Here is a 24,335-nt window from a genome sequence, read left to right as displayed (position 1 = left end):
AATTCTGTTGCACATTTAATTGGAATCACATGCCTCTATTCATTTATTTATTCATTTGGTAAATGTATTTTGAGCATGGTACACACATGCCAGGCTATTATAAGAACTATTAGACTGTTGTAAGAACTGCGAATATATAGCAACGAACAAAAAATAGACCAAGTCCCCATCCTTGTGGAGCCTATACTACGTCAGGGAGGATAAATACATGACGTGTCATTGTGGTCAATGCAATGGAAGGAAGTGAATCGGGCGCGGAGGGAAGCGTGCTGCTCTCTTTGGGGGACGTGCAGAAGGGCTTCCTTGGGTGGGCTTGGAGGACCCAAGGCGCCTCTGCTCATCTGTGGGAGGAGAGCAACCCAGATGGAATGGGGGGCGCAGGGGCCCGAGGAGGGGTCGAGCTCTGCGTGTGGGACCCGAGCTTGGGGGGCGCTGGGCAGGCAACAGGAGACGGGGGCAGAGAGCAGAGGGGATGCGGGAGGGAGGCATGGCTCTGTGGCCTGTGCCAAGGGGTCGTCTGTTGATGGATTAACGTCTGGTGGGACTGGGCAGTGACACAGGGAAGGTTTGTGGTCAGAAAACCTGCATTCAAGTTCTTCTAGTATTGTGGCCAGGCAAGTCTCTTTTAATATCCCCGAGCTGCTGTTTCCTCATGTTAAATGGAGAATAATTATAATTATGTATGTGTGTTTTGGTAACCTTTTGGTTTTGATATGTCAGACCTACAGAAAAATGGCAAGAGTCATCCAAGAAACTCCTTGGGTTAATCTCTTTACCCGGATTCACCACTTGCTTACATTTTGCCCCATTTGCTTTGTCGTTCACACTCGTGTGTGTCTTTTCCCCCAGAAACATTTGAGAGTAAGTTGGAGACATCATGCCCTTTTTCCCCTGCAAAATTTCAATGTGTGTTAATCTTAAGATCAAAGATGTTCTTATATACAGCCACGGAATAAATATCAAAATCAGGAAGGTTGATATTGATAGAATTTATTATCTGGGCAACAGACCATATTTAACTTTTGTCAGTTATTCCGTCGGTGTGCCTTCTGGCTAATTCTTCCTCACCCCCCAACCCAGCATCCAGTCCAGGACCACGTGCTGCATTTCACTGTCATGCCTCTTCATTCTTCTTTGGTCTGGAACTGTTCCTTAGCCTTTGTCTTTCTTGACCCAGTTGTTAAAAGAAAAATTACAGGCTACCGGCTAGTTATTAGGTTTTTCTGATGCTTCTCATTCTTAGATTCAGGTTATGCTTCTTTGTCAGAAGCACCCGAGGAAGGATGTGTCCTTGGTGAGTCTTGTCAGGAGATGCATGAGTGGTATCACCAAGTCCATCTGCCATAAAATCACTGTTTATCTGGTTCCTCATTAAACTGTCACCCACACTTTTAGCCTCTATTGCTTATTTTCTACCTCTATTTTTGTTTCTGTATGTATTAGTTGGTATTATACGTAAGGAAGAACTTTCCCTTCTCCCCTACTTATTTATTTATATCACTATGAACTCAGGGATTCTTATTCAATGACTTAAATTCCAGTACTATCATTATTTGATGCTCAGATTGTCCCAAATTTGTCCTGTGGGAACACTTCGCAGCTGCGTCTTGTGTTCTGTTGGGATATTCCCATCATTCTTTAAGCACTTCTTTCTTTTCTGACGAACAAGATGCTCCAGAATCATCTTATTCTTTCCCAGCCTCAGTCCTGGGAATCAGCTTTTTCTCCAAAGAGCCCTGGAGCCATTTGCTTTCAGCGGAAATGGTATTTAGAAACCAAGGTCTGGGTGTTGGATGTGCTCACTGCTAATCTAGGTCTTCCTTGTTATTACTGCATTGAACTCCATTGTGTGAATGAATATACCACAGTTTATCTGTTCTATTGGTGACACGTGGACCATTTCCAGTTTGGGAGTATTTTGAAAAAGCTGCTACAAATTCTTCTTTTTTACAAGTCTTTTTCTGGATATGTGTTTTCATTTCTCTTGGGCTGGTTGTAGTGTAGGTGTGGGTATATGCTTAATATACAAGAAAGTTGTCAGACCTTTACTCCAGGTCTGTGTGTATATATACACACATAGGCTTTTATATATTTATAATATTCCAGCCTATATATTTGTTATAAAATATAACTTTATTTTCTTAATAGTGTTTTTTATGAGAAGTTGTTCATTTTCATAAGACTGATTTACCATTGTGTTTGTTTTGTGGTTATTGCTTTCTGTGTTCTAAGAAATCTTTGCCCACCCCCTAACTATAGAGATACTCTGTTTTCCTCTAGAAGTTTTATACTTTTACCTTTTTTGTTTAGGTCTTAATCTATCTGGAATTAGTTTTGTTTTGTTTTTGTTTTTACTATCAACTTTATTTTTTTCATGATACAAATTTTTATTATTTTTATTTTAAAAAATTTTTTATTGGAGTATAGTTGATTTACAATGTTGTGTTAGTTTCAGGTGTACAGCAAAGTGATTCAGTTATACATATACATGTATCCACTCTTTTTTGGATTCTTTTTCCCATATAGGCCATTACAGAGTATTGAGTAGAGTTCCCTGTGCTATACAGTAGGTCCTTATTAGTTATCTATTTTATATATAGTGGTATGTATGTGTCAATCCCAATCTCCCAGTTTATCCCTCTGGAATTAATTTTTGTGTATGGTGTGAGATGAGGGGTTGAGGTGCATGGTTTTTCACATGGATGTCCGGTTGTTCCAACAGCATTTGTTGAAGAGACTTTCCTTTTCCCTTGACTTGCTTTGGTTCCTTTGTCAAAAATCAGTTGATCACATAAGTGTGGGTCTATTTCTGAATTCCTTATCTTGATTTTCTTTTGCTGTTACAGGACCTTTTTATCTCCATGTACATTTTAAAATAGACTTTATTTTTTAGAATAGTTTTAGGTTTACAGAAACGTTGAGAATATGGTACCAGGAGTTCCATATACCCTGTGCTCAGTTTCCTCTGTTACTGATATCTTACATTAGTATGGTACCCTGTTAACTAATGGATCAGTATTATTAACTAAGGTCCACAATCCATTCAAATTTCCTTGGTTTTTACCTGATGTCCTCCTTCTGTTCCAGGATTCCCAGCCCCATCCCACATGGTGTTACATAGGGTTCTGTCTCCTTAGGCTCCTCTTGGCTGTGACAGGTTCTCAGACTTTCCTTGTGTTTTGGTGACCTTGGCAGTTTTGAGGAGGACTAGTATCATGTTTTATAGGATGTGTATCTGTTGAAATTTGGTGTTCTTCTCATGATTAGAGTGGGGTTATGGTTTTCTGGGAGAAGACCACAGAAGCAAAGTACCATTTTTTATCACATCATATCAGGAGTACACACTGTCAACATGACTTATTTCATTTGATTGTTGGTGTCGATTTTGGTATTGACCTTGATCACCTGGCTGAGGTAGCATTTGTGAGGTTTCTCCACGGCAAAGAGGCTCCTCTTTCCCCCTTTTCTGACTGTACCTTTTGGAAGGAAGTCTCTGTGCACAGTGGCGTTTATGCTCCCTTCTTAAGGACACAGTATCCACATACATTACTCGGAATTCTGCCTGAGAGATTGTACTCTTCTCCCTATTTATTTATTTATTCAGTCATTTATTTTGCTCTGTAAGATTTTGAACTTTTGAGTTAATTGAGACTTGTTTGTTGGCCTGTATGTGATCTATGTTGATGGACATTCCATCTATTCGGAAGGACTATCTTCTGTAGTTGTCGGGTTTGATGCCCTATAAATGTAAGTTATATGAAGTTCATTAATAGTGTTGCTTAGATACCACTAATCCTTTCTGATTTTTTGCCTGTTTGCTTACTCAGTTACTGAGAGAGGAGTGTTCACATTTCCAACTCAGATTAGTACTTGTCTCTTCCTCCCTTCAGTTTTGTCAGTTTTGCTCCATGTGTTTTGTTACTCTGTTTTTAGAGACATAAACATTTGTGATTTTCATGTCTTCCTTATGAATTGGCCCTTTTGTCATTAAAAAATGTTCCTCTTTACCTATGGCAGTATTCCTTAACTTGAAGCCTATTTTGTTTGCTATTTATATAGTAAGGCCATACTTCTTTTTTTTTTTTTTTTTTTTTGTGGTACGTGGGCCTCTCTCTGTTGTGGCCTCTCCCGTTGCGGAGCACAGGCTCCGGACGCGCAGGCTCAGTGGCCATGGCTCACGGGCCCAGCCGCTCCGCGGCATGTGGGATCTTCCCGGACCAGGGCACGAACCTGTGTCCTCTGCATCGGCAGGCGGACTCTCAACCACTGCGCCACCAGGGAAGCCCAAGCCCATACTTCTTACGCTTACTGTTTTCACTGTATATATCTGTTCTGGACTGGATTATGTCCCCCCAAATTCATGTGTTGAAGTCCTAGCCCCAAGTAACTCAGAATGTGAATGTGTTTGGGGAGGGGGCCTTTAAAAAGGCAGTTAAGTTAAAATGGGGCCAATAAGGAAACTACTATTCCAGTCTGGCTTGGGTTCTAAAAAGCAGAGTAAATTTGTTCACACTGAGAGACACCAGGGATGCCTGAGTACGGAGGAAAGACCAGGTGAGGACGCAGTGAGAAGGTTGGTGCCTCTAAGCCAAGGTGAGAGGCCTCGGAAGGAATGAAACCTGCTGGCACCTTGACCTTGGACTTCTGGCCTCCAGAGCTCTGTGAAGATAAATTTCTGTTGTTTAAGCCACCCAGTCTGTGGCATTTTGTTATGGCAGCCCTAGCGAACTAATATAATATCCTTCCCTTCTTTTCTTTCAAGTCCATCTTTTATAGACAACATGTAAATGGGTGTTGTTATTTCATGCAGTCTGACCATTGCTGCCTTTAGTTGTAGTGTTTTATTTATATATGATCTAATTATTGATATGGTTGGATTTAGTCTTGTCATTTTTCTGTTGGTCCCCTCTGATTTTTCTTCTACTGTTCTTCCTTTTCTGCCTCCTTTTGGGATAATTGAGTATTTTTTTAGTATTCTCTTTTAATACTTTTAGTGGCTTTTGTCAACACCCCTTTGATTGTTTTTATTATTGGAGGTACTTTAGGAATTATAATATGCATATATTCTTATCACAGTCTACTTAGAATTCATGTTGTATGACTTTCACATACAGTGTTACAATCTTGCAACCGTCTCCTTTCATCTACCCTTCCCATCCTGTGTGGAAATTCTGCCACACAGTATAGTGTTGTAATTCTTGCTTTAAGTGGTATTTTAAAGAAACCAAGAGAAGAAAGTATATCACATACTTGTAGTTGTTTGAATTTACCCACATTTTTACTATTTCTGATGCCCTTCTTTGTTTTCTATATGGTGTTATTTCTTTTCAGCCTGGCAACAAGTTCTCTCAGTTTTTAACTTCACCTTCATTTCCCCCTCCCCACTTTTGAAGGACGTTCTTGCAGGATATGTAATTCTGGGTATGTAGCTTTATTTTCTTGCAACCTTTTCAACGCCTTATGGCTTCCCTTGTTTATGATGAGAAATCAGCTGTGCGGGGGCTTCCTTGGTGGCGCAGTGGTTGAGAATCCACCTGCTAATGCAGGGGGCACGGGTTCGAGCCCTGGTCTGGGAGGATCCCACATGGCGCGGAGCAACTAGGCCCTGAGCCACAACTACTGAGCCTGCGCACCTGGAGCCTGTGCTCCGCAACAAGAGAGGCCACCATAGTGAGAGGCCCGCGCACCGCAATGAAGAGTGGCCCCCGCTTGCCACAACTAGAGAAAGCCCTCACACAGAAACGAAGACCCAACACAGCAAAAATAAATTAATTTTTAAAAAACAGAAAGAAATCAGCTGTGCACAGCTGTTCACGTATACCTAAAGTTTCATTTTTCTTCAGCAGCTTTCAAGATTTTATCCTTGCTTTCAGAAGTTTGTGATATACTCAAATCACAGTTTGTGATTTTCTTTGTTTTTATTCTTCTTGAGGTTGGCTGAGCTTCTTTTATCAGTACATTAGTTTTTCATCAATTTGGGGAAAATTTCAGCCATTGTATCTTCAGATATTATTCCTCAACTCCTTCTGCTCCTTTCTTGGGACTCCATATACACATATTTTGGACAGTTTGATATTGTCACACAGATCACTGAGACTCTGGTCATTATTTTTTTAACATATTTTTTTCTTCAGATTAGATTACATGTTAACTTTATTATCTTCAATGACTGTTCTTTCATCCTCAATCTACTATTAAGCTCATTTAATAAATTTATTATTTCTGATATTGTATCTTTCAATTTTTGATTTCTACTTGGTTCTTTTTATTATTTCTTTTCTCTTTTGAGATTCCTGATCTATTTGTTCCTTATTACCATTCCTTCCTTTAAAACCCTTAAATATATTTCTAATAGCTGCTTTAAAGTTCCTGCTGCTAATTCCAAGATCTGGGTCATCTAATGGTTGGTTTCTAGTGATTGAATTTTCTCTTGACTGTGGGCCATTTCCCCTTATTTCTTCCAGAGCCTGAAATGTGTCATCTTTCTTGAGAAGTTTACTGGGATCTTGATGTGGCTGTGTCTGTTGGTATTTTTCAAATAAAAAAAAAATTTCTCTCTTTAAAGGAAACACAAGCTAGAGTGATCAGAAATCCAGTATTAAAATTTTTGCCTTGTTTTCAATAATTCTGTCTGAATTAGGCAAAATTGCTGAGTTCATTTGTGTATGGAAAAAACCTTGAATATTTTAAAATTCTGAAAATTTTCAACTTTGCTCTCTCTAGATTTTCCCAGTGCTCCCCGCCCATAATTCCTCCCATTATTCCTTTTATTCTCATATTTCGATGTACTTTTGTATAGTAATACAAAAAGGAAAAGCTAAGAGAAGCTGAGATCAGTTTTATTTTTTTAAAAGAAGAAAGGAAAAAGGTGGGGTTACATTTTTATAAATATCCATAAATATAGAGCGATAGGCAAAAATCTTCCAAATAAATAAATAAATATTGCCACGTGCTAAGTGACATAAGACATTGTGAGGCTCTCTCAGCTCTGCCAAAGAGAAAACCCTAGTGAACCAGTTTTCTGCCGAAGTCCTTTCCATTTAGGTTTCCAGTAGCTTTTATACACTATAATATCTCGAACGGAAAATGAAAACTGTGAAGTAAATAGTTGCCATGCACTGCTATATAGTTATTATACACAGTCTGAGTGTTTTGAAATAGGAACTCATCCTTCAAGATCAGCCTAAAACCATAGGTGAGAGCAGTTGGCCAATGTTTCTCTCCTAAGTAAAAGAATGGATCAGTTTCTAAGGTTGGGTGCGTGATGGCGGTAGGGGGAGAAGGTGACTGGGAGGGAGCTGCTGTTCACATCTACTCTGCTCGTTCGTATCCTGCTCTTCAGGTGGCCATTTAAGTAGAGGTAGGAAACGGGGCCCCTGAGGATGACTAAGGCATCAGTCTCCCCCTGCCTGGTGCTCAGCTGTTCTGTAAGTGAGGGTTGGTTTTCCTCAGGGTAGTGCTGGGGCTCCTGGGACTGAAAGCTGTCTTCATGTGGTACCCCCAGAACGTCCAAGTGGAGTAAGACCCAGCCATGACCGCCTAGGAGTGTTTTATTAGCTAAGCCTCTAGCCACGGCTACAAGGCGGGTTGCCGTCATGGTGAAGAGCTGACAGTGCTGGCTTTTCCTGACTCCTACACTGTGATCCCTGGTGGTTGGACTTCTTTCCCTGGAATCCCCGATGCCACTTCACAAAAGGACACAATTGGGGCTTCCCTGGTGGCGTAGTGGTTGAGAGTCCACCTGCTGATGCAGGGGACGCGGGTTCGTGCCCCGGTCCGGGAAGATCCCACATGCCATGCCGCGGAGTGGCTGGGCCCGTGAGCCATGGTCGGTGAGCCTGCGCGTCCGGAGCCTGGGCTCCGCAACGGGAGAGGCCACAACAGTGAGAGGCCCGCGTACCGCCAAAAAAAAAAAAAAAAAGACACAATCGGCACAAAAACCCAACCCAGAGCAGTCCCGTTGTCACAAGGCCCCTCCTTGCAACATTTGTCTAATTCATCCAGAATGGATCACCACTCAACCTGAAAGCAGAGGCTTAATTAAGGGCCTCTTGGGAGAGTTTGAATTTATTTCCATTTTGAAAAACAAATCCTAGCAGGGTAGATTCTCGGGAGCCAAGACCAAAACTCCTCCTCAGGCCCAATTCACTCAAGCCAAAGGTGGGGCCAAGAGGCAGGGGCCACGTGGGAAGAGCAGGGTCACTGTGGGCCGGGCATTGGCTGCACAGAAGGACAGAGCAGGGCAAGGGGCCATCCTGTAAGGAGCTCGTGTCTCTAGCTTGATCCCTGCCTCCGTCCTCCGGGCGGTCATTCTGGCTAAGTTTTGACCAGCCTACGCCCAGTCTCGTTGACGGCCCTTCTCCAGAGATGCTTAAGGAAGAACGAAGGCTTGAGGTTAGGATTTTCATGGGTTTTGCTCAGTCGAGCTGTTAATCCCCCAGGTCAAGGTTGCCCACTCAAACCCTGCCAACAGGGTCCAGGCAGATGGCACAAAGCAGGGGGCGGTGGAGAAGCCGCTGGCTTGGGCTCCCCGCTTCACCTCCCGGCTGGTCAACTCGCTAAGCCCCAGTTCTTAATGCTAGGCTGATGGAGAGGAGAGGAGAGGGAAGAGGAAGGGCTGGGGGTGAGGGAACCCCTTCTCTCCCAAGGGAGCGCGCCCAGGTGGGAGGAGGAAGGCGAGGGGCCCCACCCCACCGGCCTCCAAGGGCAATCCCCGGGGACCTCCCGCTAAGGGAGGAAGGGGAACCGGTTCGCCCCACCTCCAGCCCGCGCCCCAGACGGTTTGGCTTTCCGAGTTGGGCCGCCCTAAGCGAAGCTGGGGAAGGGCCGGCAGCGCTCGGCGCCCCCCGGCCCGGCGCGCGCGTCCAGCCGGTGGCCGCGGAGCACCCCCAGCGGGTCGCTGGCCGCAGGGCCGCTGTCCTCGGCGCTGGGCCGCTCTTGCGAGCAGGAGGCGGGCGCGGGCGTGGCGCGGGCGCGCGGCTTGAGCACGCTCAGCGGGTCCCCGCCGTCGTGCACGCTGCGCGTGTGGCGCCGGGGCCGCGCGGTGGCGAAGTGCAGCAGCGGGATCTCGTTCCTGCGCGACAGGAACTGCGCGTACGGGGGCGGGTTGGTGCCTGGCAGGAAGGCCCGCTTGGCTCGACCCAGGCTGACGAGGAAGCGGTGCTGCGGCGAGTGGTACACGTCGTAGCCGTTCTCCAGCGTCCGCTGCCGGAACCTGCAGCTCTCCGGGCTGAACTGATGCTGAAAGCGGGGCGGGGCGACCGGGTGAGGCTGAAGCCCTCGGGGGAGCTGGATGGGACCAGCTCCACCCCGGGACCCCAATCCTCCCACCCACTCTACTCGGGCCTTGCCTTTAACCCCGTCGTGCCCTGCTGAGCAAAAGTGATTTCCACTCATTTCCAAACTGCGGTTACGACGGGCAGGTGGGGACAGCGTTGGGGACCTCGCGGCCCCGCCTGGGGACCCGCCGCCGGCACTTGGCTGCCTGGGGCTGGGCTGGACGGACGGAGCCGGCGCCTCTGTGTCTGCTTTCTGGACGGAGGCCTGCCCTCTCTCTGCCTTTTGTTTTTGGCTCAGAGGTGGCTTCGGTCTGTCTCCTCACCTGGACAAAGGTGGGCTGGGGTTTGTAGGGCCACACATAAGTAAGGAGACTCCCGCTCGGAGGCAGAACAGAGTCTGGGAATTAGGGACATGAACTGCATCACCAGGTGACCTGCGTGAGCCCTCACTCCGCCACTAACTGGTGCTGCGTTTTGCTGAGTGCCCGCTAGGGCCTTTACGTAGGATGTCCTTTAATCCTCAGAAGTCCACGAAGTAAGGATTTTACAGATGAGGACTCTGTATATGCCTATATGCGGTCAACAGGTATTTATGTACGTATTTGTCTATATTTGTTCAACAGATATTTGTCTACTCTGGGCCACATACTATGGTGGGTGCTGGGACACAGCAGTAAGTAAAGCAGAAAGTAATTGCTCTCTTGGGACTTCTGGTGGGAGGAGCTTCTGTCCGATGCCCCCCGTGCTTTGGAATATGCTGCGCCCTGTACTTTGGGAAAGCCCTTGCTCACCAATCTGAAAGACCAGCCATCACAGCTGGGGCCGAGGGAGTTCGCTACAGATCTTGATTTGGGGGAGCCCCACAGGGCACATGGTCCATCCCACTTGACTTTTTCCAGGTGAGGAAACTGAAGTTGAGAGAAATAGGGGACTTGCCCAAGGTCAAGGATGTCTAGTAACAAGATCATGAGACCCCAGTGGCTTCTCACCCTTTCTTTCTAATGGACTTTCCGACATGAACGTATGTGACTTGAGGACCTGGGCTGCAGACAAGGTGCTGTGCTAGTTAAAAAATGGGGACCAAAGGGCAGGTCGGACTAGAGACTGAGAGCCCAGATGCTCCAAAGCCAGATGGCCTAGGTTCAGACCTCAGCGGTATAAACCTGAGCATTTGATACTTAGATGGAAAAAAGTACTCAGTGAAAGCATCACCAAGGTAATCTGCAACTGGAATCTTTAAGCTATAAAATTCTACATTTTGCCAGAGCAATGAGATAATTCTTTGCAAAGAATTATCCAGCACAAAAAGAAACTCACAGATCCAAAAATGTTGCCTCTGAAGTCCATGCAGAGATATCTCCGGCTCACCACCCCTGTTATCACCACGAAGCCCGCATCCTCAGATCTGATCATCAGGGCACCTATGGAGAAAATCATTCAGGTCAAAACCTGGCTTCACATCCAGCCCCTACCTCCAAGGACCCTCCCTTGATTGATCTAAAGGGTGGTGATGATTTCACAGAAGCCTCCTCTTGTCCTTGTTCAGCCTCTTTCTTCTCTGACTTCCCCTCCCTCACCCCCTCACCCCTTCCCCCGCCTTGCCTCCTGCATCTCCTCCTGCCTGTAAGGAGCACCCTGAACTCCCAGCTTGCTTCCACCTGTACCAACATGTTTCTCTCTCTGCTTGGACTCTCTTTATTTTCCCCTTTGCCTGATTCATACTTCTTAATGTTTGTGGTGGTGGTCACGTCCTCCCAAGCCTTCTGCTTTTGTGATTTTTAAATCTATGCCCAGATGTCTTTCAAGCATCCAGCTTGATCCTCCACCCAGGGAGCCGTGCAGGAGTCAGTGATACAGCAGTCAGCACCCTTTATGTGTCAAGAGCTGTATTCGGATGGATCTTCTCCTCCCCCCTCTGCTTATCAAGGTCACTCATGCTTCAAGGCCAGGCTCAGATGTCCCTCTTTTATGGAGACTTTCCTAATCTCCCTAATCAGAATGACCTGTTCTTTCTTCTCAGCCGCTCCGACTCGCCTCTCTCAGAGCATGTATCTCCTCACCTGCTTTAGTAAGTTCACATGTCTAGTCCCTCTCTAGGGTGAGCCACTTAGAAGCAGATGGTTTATCTTTCCATGTCGAGTAGATCCTGGGAGGCAGGGAATTTCTTCTTGCTTCTTCATTGCTATTCTTGGTCCTTTTCTCACTTGGTGGCGCCCCCCAGGTGCAGCCCCTCTCAAAAACTAGCCCTAGACAAAGGCCTGAAACCCATTCACACTACCTACACCCTGAGGAACTGACAACAGTTTTAAGTGTGACCCCCCCCTGCCATGGGGATGTGCAATTCTAACAAGTACCAGTGAGTAGTTAAATAAAGTTTCTGTTTTGTAGCAAGGGTACAATGACACCATAAAAGGTGTGATATGAGTGCTAAGTCAGCAAGACTTCCTCCCCAGATGCTGTTTAATTACCTGACATTTCCTACTAGAATCATCTCTTTAGGTCTTGGGGCCTCTTCCCTTTGCTGACCACAGAATTTCCCCACACATCTCATTTGGCCTCACAGTTCCCAGGGAGGTAGCCCAGGCAGGGGGTCGAGTCTTCTAGAAATGTAGCCTGGAGAGGGTGGAAACGCCAGGCATCTGTGCCCAGTAAGTGATGGCGCCTCATGGGGTGACTTATAGCCCAGATCTACCCCGTGTAGGCTCAGTACAGAGCCCTGCAAAGAGAGCGGCAGGCAATACTAGACACTAGCTGAGCACAGAGAAGTCAGAATGATGTGGGGCAGAGGCCATGAGGCTGGGAGCAAGTCCAGGCAGAGGGCCAAAGAGGAGAGGTCATTGGTCTCCAAGTCTGGCTAAGGATTAGGCTTGAGGGAAGCTTCTGGAAGTGGGGTGGGGAATGGGAGGTGCGGAGGATATTAAATGCTCCATAACGGGGTCTGCCTGTGAGTCTCAGATCTATGGTTAATGTTGAGAGAAGTCCTGAGAGAGACATAAGGAACATGTAAGGAATTGTTTCTAGCCTGATGAATTTTCAGTCTACTTGGGGGAAAAAAAATTACACTTCGTAACTGTTTTTGAGATGTTGCACTCTGAGTATTGGACACATTTTAAACTCTCAAAATAGCTGCTGTGGGACTTCGCTGTTGGTCCAGTGGTTAAGACTCTGCGCTTCCACTGCAGGGGGTGAAGGTTCAATCCCTGGTCGGGGAACTAAGATCGCACATGCCATGGGTCGCGGCCAAAAATAAATAAATAAGAAAAGAATCCGCCCCCCCCAAAAAAACCCCCCACAAAACCAGCTATGTTGTTAATGTCACCAGTATTGATATTGGACGTAGCAGCCTCCCAATTTAAATCATGAGGAAACCAAGGCAAGATTCAAACTCAGGAAACTCAGGTCAGTGACGCTAACATCTTCTGCCCACAACCCTGGAGCTCGTCTCCAGCTGACATCACGACAAGCCTCAGAAGATGAAATCAAGGGCCGAAATCCAGGACACGGCCACGAGGCCGCCAGGTCACGGTACCCCCGAGAGGGTCAGGGGAGAGGTGCTGAGCCAGGAGCCAGGAACTGGGGCGCTAAGATTCCGGTCCCTGTTATGCCCGATACTAACTCTGTAGCCTTGGGCAAGTCACTGCTCTCGCCTCAGTGTCCTGAGCTGGGAAGAGAGAAGGATCACAGCTGTCCTGCCTGCTCCCCAGGGTTGCAACTAGGATCAAATGGGATGATGCTCTAAAAAAGTGCCTTGAAAACATTTAGCAGATAGAAGGCCCTGTGGAGGATGGCTGGCCTGCCCCTGACGATAAGCCCACACCCTGCCAGCTGCCAGCCGATGCCTGGGTCCCTGTGAGAGGTGTGCATTGTCCCCAGGGCCAGTGAGGACAGAAGACAGCCTTCAGGGGGACCGGGAGCTGCTGCCGTGAGGACGCACAGGCTTGAATCAAACCCACAGGAGCCGGTGCAGAAGTCCAGCAAATGGAAGAGCCGATTGCCCTCCCTGTGCAGGTGACTGAGGCAGGTCTGCACCGACCCAAGGGCAGCATTTGGTAGAAAGAAGACGCAAACCGCTGGCCGCTGAGACCACACCTGTTGGAGCCCGGCAGGTGTAAAGGACATTTCCTTTCGTGATGCCGTGTCTGTGCACGTGATACAGAAGAAGCAGGGGACCCGGCTCCAGGTCTCCCCTAGGTCATTTACCGCCTATGTGACCACAAGCCAGTTATCTGAGTCCTTGAACCTCTGTTTTCTCATATGGAGTAGAATCATTTACTTCATTTGGTCGTCTTTGGGGTGTAAGGAGATAATATTTTTATCTGCTATAAACCCGCTTTCTAAATGCTGGTGATTATTACTATTACCACTTTGCCTCAATCTCTGCTATGAAAGTAGAAAATTATCTGCCCTATTCTAGTCTCATGGTCAATAAATGATAACTAAGATGATGGATGGAAAGGACCTTGAGGTCCCCAAAAGAAAGATAACATTTCGAAGGGTTAAAGAGCCCAAGGATAGTTCAGCTTCAAGTAAAGAAAGTGACATTGGGGAAGCCAGAGCACGTAAAAAGACCAGGAGGGAAGGGATGTGGGAACAGATGTATATGTATGACTGATTCACTTTGTTATAAGGCAGAAACTAAAAAAAAAAAAAAAAAAAAAAATGTAATTACCAAACTCAGATCCCTTGTTGAAAATAAAATTTAGATTAAAAAAAAAAAAAGACCAGGAGCCAGGGAATAATATTAACCAGGAGTAATAAGCATCTCTTTGCTGCTGTTGCCACAAAGTGGGGCTCACGGAGAGTGGGAGGGTAGCCTTGTTCACAGAAGGAAGGAGACAGACATTGGAGACACACTCCCTGACACCAGCTACAAGTCACGAGGATATAGAATCGTGTAGGCAGATGATTTCACAACGATCAACAAACCAAAGCTGGGTTGAGTACTCAACTCTTAATCAAGAATTTAGTAAAGCACAATAATCAAGTGAACCACATGTCACTGGAAATCTGTAATTAATTAGGAGGGGAAAAACACTCCACACTTTTCCATCAATGTAAAACCGCAGCTTTGCGTTCCTTGGGGAGGTCATTACAAATCCTTCTCCAGCCTGTTACTTAGTTGTCCTACGGAGCTACAGGCATCAGTGTTTCTTCTTTCCTTTTTTGGGTAACTTTTTATCTTAGTGTGTATATCTCTCTGTCTATCTATCTATCTATATATAATGCTCATGATCACTGATCTGAATAGTGTAAATGTTATATAAACTAGCAAAAGTGTCTCTCTCCCGCCCCTGACTCAGTCCCTTCCCAGGTTCCTTAACTGCCAGAGACACAAGGCTTAGTAGATTCTTTATATGACAAAACAAAATCACATTTCTGTAAAAAAAAAAAAAATCTGAAATCAGTGCAATTCACTTTGCTTCCTCTCAGTCATTTTAATTCCTTCCAACTAGCGCTCTGTGTCTTCTCGGGGCCTGAGGTCGGTGGATGTAAGAGGGAAAATTCTACGATTCATGCTGCAAACTCAGTGGGCTGAGCCCTAACCCCTCCGGGCACCACTCACAGCCCTCCCCCTCCCCCCACCAGGCCGTGTCTTTGGGGGCTTCCTTTCATCAAAAGGATTCTGTGATTATAGAGAAATTTTATAAGCATTCTCTAATTATCTGCAGCCCTTTCCATGTAGGGGAATCAAAATAATTTACCATAATCTACTGTCCTGCGTTTTAAATCACCTCTTATCTTGAAGTGAGGGCGGCCTTCCACGAGAGGGCAAAACTGTGTCTCCTCAAAGCTGATCATGAGCTGGGAGACACGAAGGTTGTAAACCTGGAGGTGCGTGAAGGGCTGGTCTTCTTTTGAAGCCACAGAGCTTTTCAAGATGTCAGACACGTTGTAGGTTCTGCTAAATATCCATTGACTAAAACGAGTGATACTTTGGATGCATCAACTATATCCAGATTTATTTCAGATTTTTTGCCATGGGACTCAAACTTGGCTTCCAAGATGTTGACTCCCGAATCCTACTGTGTTCCCCTGAGTTCTGGAACCTGTTTGGTATTTGGGGAGAACTTCCTCCTTTCTCTCACCCCCTGTCACCATCCACAGAGCACCTGGAGAGGTCTGAACTCTTGGCTTTGCACATGCATCTCTCTCACTACCAGGTTTAAGGTCCTTTGACTCTTAGCAGAATGAATGTCTTGCATATAGCAAGGCCACAGCAAAATTACAGAATAATTTAGTGCAACAATAAAAGGCAAGTCATTATTCCTATAAGAAATTGTCTTTAATTAAACAGAGACTGTGCTTACTCCTTCCTTCTTCTGATTGGATCTATTTTGAATCAGTTGGCATTTTTCTGGATCCTTAATTTTTACAGGTTCTCCTACAATAGAAGACCTTGTCTTTTTCAATATCTATCATCCTCCCACCCCATTATTCCTTCTGGGGACATCAGAAGCACAGCTAATTGATTGACTATCGTGGACTGTGGTCCAACTTTCCACAAACCTAATCTTTAAAAATATTCTGGTTGGCTCATGTTTTTCAGTGAGTTCCCAACCAGATTAATTTGCTAATAAGTGGACCTTTCAGCTCCACAGAGAAGGCTCCCCAGCTCATAGAATCCTGGGTTCCACTGAGGCACCTAGTAAGCTTGTTGAATGACCAGTGTGCATGGATGGATGGATGGATGCACTGGGTCAGACTCATCAAGACAGGATTCCTGGACAGTCTAGTCTTTAATACATTTTCCCTGAGAACTTTTATAAGGCCAGCACACTAGAAGCTCTGAGTTGGAAAGAGCCTCTGGGTTTATCTATTCCAAGCCTTGGTCTGGTACAGAAATCTTCACAACCTCTACCGTTAACCCAGTCCAAAGTTCATGAGCCAAAACTCAGTGTCCACTGACCGATCTGACTTCTTTTCCTCCCAGCCTCCTTGCCTGTCTTTTGTACGTTTTTTGACTCTTTGGACAGGGCACAGAGAAAGTGGCTGCTATTGTGGGAAGATGGATTTTAGTTAAGATGGAAATTATTCTTGTTGGGAGAAACCAATACACACTAATTGGGGAGGTGGCAGAATCTTCTCCCAAGGTTTAAACGCGCGCACACACACACATACACTCACGGATCCTGGGCGAGAAGCTAGGAGGCTGAATTAGCCCTCTGGTCCAGCCAAGGCCTCCCCAAGTCCCTTCAGGTGGAGGCACAGATCAGTCCCCCATCTTCCCAGCCTAGACGGAGCCCCAACTTACTGTAGATGGTCTGCTGGGGTGAGCCATCCACGTGGCCGTCCCTGTGGATCTGCAGGTGGTAGCTGTTCCTGGCCGTGGCCGTGTACAGGTGGGTCAGGCCGCCCCAGCTGGAGCCCAGCAGCGGGGAGGTGTTGGGATAGGCGTGGACCGCACAGCCCAGGGTGCAGACCCAGAGGCCCAGGCAGGCCCCCAGCATCTCGGCTCTCTGAATGGCTGGTGTGGAGTCTGAAACCCGACCCTGGCTCTGCGCCTGGCCTCCCTGGACTGTTTCTCCTCTTCCTTGCTGGTTTCTGGCCTGAGGCTCCTAGGCTGCATTCCCTCCTTTTTTTCCCTCGGACTTTTAAAGGGTAGCAGTGTGACATCAAACAGGAAAAACTCCACCGTCCACATCCTCTGTGTTGTAATCAGCCCATTTGAAGAGAATACAGGGATCTCTGAGGCTCACGGAAGGCACGTCGGTTCCAGACACACACACGCACACACACACACATATACACACCCCTCAATTTCAAGCCAACGCTCCCAAAAGTGAATGATGTGTGGGCAAAAGTTATCTACGACACTGGGTTGTCTGCTGACCTGCCCCACTTCCACCAGGAAATGCGAAGGCAGCCAGTGGTTCCGAAAAAATCCAGCTTCAGTCATGCAGTCAACAGATGCCTGTGCAATTAATCTCCCATCAAGTCCACTCATTTTGTTTTTCTCAGTCTTTTAAATTCCAATCAGGAGCTAAGCGCCCAGAGCTTTGTCTATGCACAGCCCTAAGTGGGTGTTTTGAGGGATACAGAAGGAATCTGGGTCAGTACCAGGCAGTGGCGTCCTCTGAGACCCCCTCTTCATGAAGATATGGGAGACCCGAGGCAGAGGCACAAAAGCAAAGATGCAACCTTGGGAGGGTTTCGAGACGGGAAGAAAGAAGAAAGGCCTCAGAGTCCCTGCCCCTTTACGGAATGCTGAGGTTTGATCGCTCGGTTTCCCTGACTTGAACTGCCAAGGGCAACTCCACTGGTATTGTGGTCTCTCCAATAGCGTGGAGGTGAATTCAGAAACCTCATGAAGATGGCAAGTCTGCTGGCTGAGCCCAGGGACCGGAGCCCGGGAGGGTCCCAGGAACAGAGCTGCAGGCCAGGCGTCCCCACATTTAGTGTCTATGGGGGGCCTGGCTCCTGGGACTCGATGTGCCCTCTCAGGTGGGGCGACAGTCCTATCACGGGCCACCCCTGGGGGGCAAGCCACTGCACGCCTTCTGGAAGAACATACATGCGAGGGGACTGTTGCTCTTCCCACATCCCCTCTACTGAGTGCAGACCACGTGCGGGCGGCAGGCTAGAGATCAGGGCTGCTGGAAGAGGAGAGGGATGTGATCCCTGCCCCAGGAGCTCCCAGCTACCACAGAAGGCAGGGGAAAGTCAGGAACCATCGCAGAAGGCACCGTGGGAAGGGGGGTCACACAGACGCAGGCACAAAGAAGTGGCATTTGTTTTCCTGCCCATACACGTTTTTATAGTTCACAAAGCATTTTCACGTGTATTAGCTCATCTGAACCTCACTGCCACTCTGTGAGGTAGACTCACCAGGCGTTATCCATATTTTAAGTTTATACACGAAGAAATGGAACTCTTGGGGTTTACATGTCCAGAGTCACAAAGCAAATAAACAGGAGAGCCGGGACAGGGTCTGCCGGTTCCCTAGGCTGCTCCTCCGATAATGATCTCGGAGACACCTGCACTTATTGAATTTATGATGTCCTTTACTTGTAGTAACTCATTTACTTTTCCTAATAACCCTTTGGAGAGGTACAGGTACTTCCTCTGTATAGATGAGGAGGCTGATGTAGACAGTTTCAATAACGCACCCAAAGATGTGCAGCTCATACCGGGAGAGGTTGAATTTGAATCTGGGTGTCCTGAGCCCTCCACGTGTTGGGGCTGAAGCCACAAGAGCAGGAGAGATAGGTCCAGGAGCAAAGGGGCACAGGGCTCCTCGCCTGGACCCAGGATGTGTCTCTAAGACACAGGGTGCTGGCCCCTCCAGGCTAGAGAGAAGATTTAGGACACTTCAATGCTATGTGTGAGACAGCTTTCTTCAGTAACGGTCACAGAATGGTTCGTACATGTATTCACCACAGAATACAAAGCAGAGCAAACTTATCCTCAAGGGGCCCACGATGCGAGTGAGCAGAGAAGACGTTGCTCCATACAAGGCACCATGTGAGAGACGTTGGAGGACCAGGACGGGTGTGACATGCCAGAGCATCCAGAGGACGGACAGACCTCGGTGGTGGACACCGTGGTCAAGGAGGACTTGGGGGCAAAGGGGCTTGAGGGAGACGTGCAGGGTGGGTCAGAGAGGGGTTTCCCAGCAGCTGCCAAGGTGCTGCAGGGGACAGGGCAGGTGTCTTGAGAGAAGGATGTGGTCATACGCTCTGGTCCCAGACTGGTTGGAGGTGGAACCTCCCTGGCCACTTCCACGTGTCCTGTTAGGAGAGAGAACTGATGTGCCGGCCTACGTCACTTCCGAAGACTCCCCACCAGCCCTGAATGCCTGGCAGGTGGATCTGAAGGCAGAGGACCGCCCAAGGGAGTAGGCTGATTTCGGGGAGAGGAAGTATCCCCCACTTGGTGAGAGTGAAGGAAGGTGCGAGCATCTCAGAGTAATTCTTCCCACCTGGGATAAGGAAACATTGAGCTTGAGGTAGGGATTTGCCCAATAGCACAGATGGCAGACCTTCCAGCTCCTGGCTAGACTCCTGCTGGGGGCTCCCAACCTGGCTGCCCGGGAGAACAACCATAACTCCCCCAGGACCATCCTTCACCCTGCTAAATGAAGGTGAGACTCTTTGCACTTGTTTCCAAAGCTCCCTGAGAGATTGTAACCCCTAAGCCTGACTCTACAGTTCTTATCAAGGAACAGATTTTGCACCCCTCCTGTGCACTGGAGTCAATACACAGGGACCGAGCCACATCTCACTGTCCATCCCCTTCCAGGATTCCAGCCTAAGATGTACATGGGCTTTCCTGGGGAGTCCTAGCACTGAATGCTAAGTCCGTACACTGCTCTGAGCCTTGTAGTTGTGGCATCTCCTCAGAAGCTTCCGAGGGTGAGGATGACAGAGCCCAGGGTAAGTGTGCTCCTTTTCTTGGCCCCTGGAGGGCATCAGCTGTCACTACACAGGTCGGAGGATCTGGGAGCGTGTGACCTTGGGAGCTAGGTGTGAAACCCTGGTACCAGATGGGGACAGGAAGCTCAGGACAAGACCGGTGGCTTGTGGTTTTTGGATATCCCTGTCCGTGGATCCCATGTGGCTGCCTGGGATGCAGCATGTGGGGACACCTGCCCTGGCGTTGGGAGAATTTGCCCCGGGAGCTCTGTGGAGGACTTCCGGTCCAGACCCTGCCTGTACAGTCATAGAATAGAGGCTCTGAATATGGCCTGGGGACTAGATGCATCTGTATTCCCACAAGTTCGTTCCTTCCCCTCATCCCCTGACTTTTTCTCAGAATCTTCTCTGAGAAGGTGCAGAGAATTCTCTCCCAAGGTCATATTCTCTCCATGTGAAGGTTTTCAACAATTTTCCAAAAAAAAAAAATGTTGTTTTGACTGTTGTTAAACTATGATGAAAAAAATTTTGAGGAATCTTGGTAAATGAAAGACCAGGGAATGGAGCGGTGGTCTCAGGATGGGCCACAATTTTCTTTGCTTTGTTGGGCTCTGTCTAAAGACTCCGTCTGCAGATGGAGGTCTCTGCTCCCTATTCCCACCTCTTCATGATTCTGGCTCCACCATTTCAGCAGTGGTTTCCCTGGCATCTTGCCCATCCAATCCCTGGGGTCAGGCAGATGGATGTCTAAGCCTCCAGGATGAATGGTCATAGGGGAAGAGCTACAGCCTTCCTGAAAATGCCACCCTGTGTCCTGTTCTCCAGACGATTAAAACTCCATTCCTAATATCCAATCCTATTCTCTCTTCCTCTAATGCCTCCAATCAACCCACACATAACTGTTTATGGAAAGCCTATTTTATGGCTAGTGTTTTGCAGAAAGTCTTTAGGGAAGGCTAAGAATGAAAAAGCACAGTCCTGCTCTTCAAGGCGCTGGCGATGCCCTGGGCAGAAGACCGTTTGCTTCTGTCTGGCTCTTCCCAACCTACGATGCACACACACACCCAGCATCCCATCTGATGCTCTGACAGTCCTGTGAGGAGTGCTAGCAAGTCACTTCAAGAACTTCACTACTCAAAACTACAATGAGGTATCACCTCACACTGGTCAGAATGGCCATCATTAAAAAGTCTACAAATAATAAATGCTGGAGAGGGTGTGGAGAAAATCAAACCCTCTTGCACTGTTGGTGGGAATGTAAACTGATACAGCCACTATGGAGAACAGTATGGAGATTCCTCAAGAAACTAAAAATAGAGCTACCATATGATCCTGCAATCCCACTCCTGGGCATATATCCAGAGAAAACTACAATTCAAAAAGATACATGCAACCCAATGTTCACAGCAGCACTATTCACAATAGCCAGGACATGGAAGCAACCCAAATGTCCATCTACATTTGAATGAATGGATAAAGAAGATGTGGTACATATATATAATGGAATATTACTCAGCCACAGAAAAGAATGAAATAATGCCATTTGCAGCAACATGGATGGACCTAGAGATTCTCATACTAAGTGAAGTAAGTCAGACGGAGAAAGACAAATATCGTATGATATCACTTATATGTGGAATCTCAAATATAACAGAAATGAACTTGGCGGGAGGGGCTCTGCTAGACGGTGACCGAGAGGAAGCTGTCGCGAGAACGTGGAAGGGGGAGTGGCTGGAGGTGAGGAGAAGCAGGAGATGGAGGTCTTCCTAGGACAAGAGCATCTCTTGGGAGCAAATGCTTTAGTGGCACGACCAGCCCTGCAAGTGTACCGTGCACGCGCTGCACCCTGTTGTCTGTGGCTGGAGGTACCTGGCCACCGTCTGACACAGTGAGGGGAACTGCGTAGTGGGAAGACACCCAGAGCCGAGAGCTGGAGTGCAGGGGCATTTTAGGGCAGTGAAATTGTTCTGTAGGAGACCGTGATGACGGAAATGCAATGTGGTGCGTTTGTCAAAACCCACAGAACTCACGACACACTGTGGACCCTCACGTAAACTCTGGACCTTCGTTAATCATCATGCATCACTATTGCTTCATCGACTGTGACAAATGTACCTCTTAATGCAAGATGCTGGTAGCAGAGGAAACTGTGTGTAGGGTGGGAAAGGGGGTATATGGGAACTCCCTGCTGTTGCTCAAGTTTTTTGTTAACTTATAACTGCTCTAAAAAAGAACGTATATTCAAAAGAATGAGAACAAAACTCAGCCGCCTGGAGGGGTGGGATAGGGAGGGTGGGAGGGAGGGAGACGCAAGAAGGAGGGGATATGGGGATACATGTATACGTATAGCTGATTCACTTTGTTATAAAGCAGAAACTAACACACCATTGTAAAGCAATTATACTCCAATAAAGATGTAAAAATAAATAAACAAACAAACAAAAAACCCCAAAAAACTCAGCCACGGTGTTTGCCTGAATCAGTGTAAAAATGTAATCACTACCTGGAACAATTCATTCCAGGGTCAGAGAAATGAGATGTACCAGAACAGCATCTATCTGCCTGTGTACACTAGTTACCTTTCGTTCCTTTAGATAAGACACGAGCAGATCCCTTACCCGCCCCCGTCATGTGTATCAGCTTCCCCGTCAAAGAGAACCTGTTTCTTTTGAAATCTGTGCATGCAAACTGAGGGACCATGTCCTCCCTCTGACCTATTTCCCCATCTGTAAACTGGGGAGATGGTGGATGGTGAATGAAATAGTCTCTGAAGTCCCTCACAGATGTCTTAGTCTGAGAGTTTCTCTGAGGGTTGCACACTGTCTTGTCCTCAAACCCCCTCCCACATTGTTGCTTTATCACCTGCTACACTTGACCTGGTCGCCTGGGAGTTGCCCACCTGTAGACAGTGACTGGAAGTGTTTACATTCTCTGCTGGTGGCCTTGTTTCTCTCCGACTGCCTTGCTTATAATGTCCACAGTGGATGAGGGATCCGCTCAAGCAAGGCAGACGCCTTTAATCTCTATTTTATTTATTTCTCTATTTTATTTATTTCCTTTCTGATCTGTATTATTTAGTTTTTTACATTACAGATTCTATTTCACTTCCAGTGATCCGTCTGTTCAAATTATCTATCTCTTCGTGATTCAATTTGGTGGGCTGTATGTTTCTAGAAACTTGTCCGTTTCTTCTAGGTTGTCGAATTTATTGACATATAATTGTTCATAGTATTCCCTTATGGTTTTTTGTATATCTGTGGTATCAGTTGTTATGTCTCCTTTTTCATTTCTTATATTGTTTATTTGGGTTCTCTCTCTTTTCTTGGTGAGCCTGGCCAGAGGTTTGTCAATCTTGTTTATCCTTTCAAAGAACCAGCTCTTGGTTTTGTTGATTTTTTTCTATTGTTTTTTAAATCTTTATTTCCTCTCTGATCTTTATTATTTAGTTTTTTACTTACAGATTCTACAGATGCCTCTAATCTAATATTTAATATCATACATAGGACTGTGTTATTTTATAATTTAATATTATAGGTCACTATTATAATAGATGTACTCAAAAGGAAACCCAAATATATAAAGAAAACCCTCATTATACATTCCCCAATGAAATACAGGGGCTTCTGTAATATCACAGAATCCATGCCTCTGCTCTCTCTCCTTTGGTGCCAGAACAAAGCTTATGCTGCAGGACAAAGAGGGTCTAAAGCCCTGCAGATGCCTTCGCTGGGGACCCCGGGTAAGGGAAGGTCACAGAAGAGCTTGACAGCAGAGGACGTACAATGACCAGCGGCTGCAGCCTCAAGTCCCCTTTCCTTCCCTTCGTCTTCCCCCGCCTCTTTTCCGCTAACACCCTTCTTACTGGAAACCCTCTCCTGGCCTCCACCACTACAGCTCGGGGGAGATAAGACGACGCTGTGTGTCCCAGGCTGCGGGAGTGATTTCACAGAGGGTTCACTTTGGGTGAAGAGAACAGGGCTGTGCTGGTTCCATTCAGAGTAAAGTCAGAGACTTCGGTCAGACTTGCTGGGGAAGCATGGGGGTGGGGACGGAGGAACCGGAACACAGCTTATGAATAAGGATTCTCAGTGTGAAGTTTATCAATCTGTACCTCCCACACCTCCACCAACCAATCTCACTCTTTTTTAAAGAAGTTTATAATTCGAAGTGGAGCTTTCCTGAGCTGTGCATCCTGTAAGTCCCCAGGGGTAGCAGGTGTGCAGGGCCGTTGACTCTTGGCTGCAGTGGCGGGGACCTAGGGGGATGGGCGTCCAGTGTGCCGACAGATGTCACCTATGTCGGCCACCATGTGAAGACAATTGGGAAGCCCCGTTCCAAGGTCATCAGGTATGACCTTGCTCCAGGTATAAAACAACCCCAGTGACAAAGTGCTTTCTCACACCTCCTTGGGCCCACCTGTAACCCCAGGGAGGAGGCCAGGGCAGTGTCACAGCAGGAGACGTTTCAGCGGCGTTCCCATGGTGATCTGAACTGAAGCCAGGACTGGTCCCCATGCCCCAAGTCTTGTGTAATAACAGAAGCCCCCTGACATCTACAAAGAACTTTCCTAACGGAATACCCTTCACAGAACATTCTCACGTGCATTCTTGTATCAGATCTTCCCGACCACCCCGTGGGAGAATAAGAATCCCATTTTACGTATGAAGAAACTGAGGATCAGTCTGGGATTTGTGCGAGGTTCTAC

General features: G+C 47.0%; 1 protein-coding gene across 1 annotated transcript; it reads right to left on the bottom strand.

Annotated features, from left to right (window-relative positions):
- Nucleotides 1-8,805: 8,805 nt before the first annotated feature.
- On the bottom strand, nucleotides 8,806-16,726 carry FGF23 (fibroblast growth factor 23; the record flags this gene model as incomplete). Its single annotated transcript, XM_079715340.1, has 3 exons — nucleotides 8,806-9,240; nucleotides 10,596-10,699; nucleotides 16,531-16,726. The coding sequence occupies 3 exons, from the start codon at nucleotides 16,724-16,726 to the stop codon at nucleotides 8,806-8,808; spliced, it is 735 nt and encodes a 244-aa protein (XP_079571466.1).
- Between the last annotated feature and the right edge of the window lie 7,609 nt (nucleotides 16,727-24,335).

The sequence above is a fragment of the Hyperoodon ampullatus genome (genome assembly GCF_949752795.1).
Source record: "Hyperoodon ampullatus genome assembly, chromosome: 11".
NCBI lineage: Eukaryota > Metazoa > Chordata > Mammalia > Artiodactyla > Ziphiidae > Hyperoodon > Hyperoodon ampullatus.
Note: the sequence above shows the minus strand (reverse complement) of the source record. Positions and strands in the feature narration are given on the sequence as shown.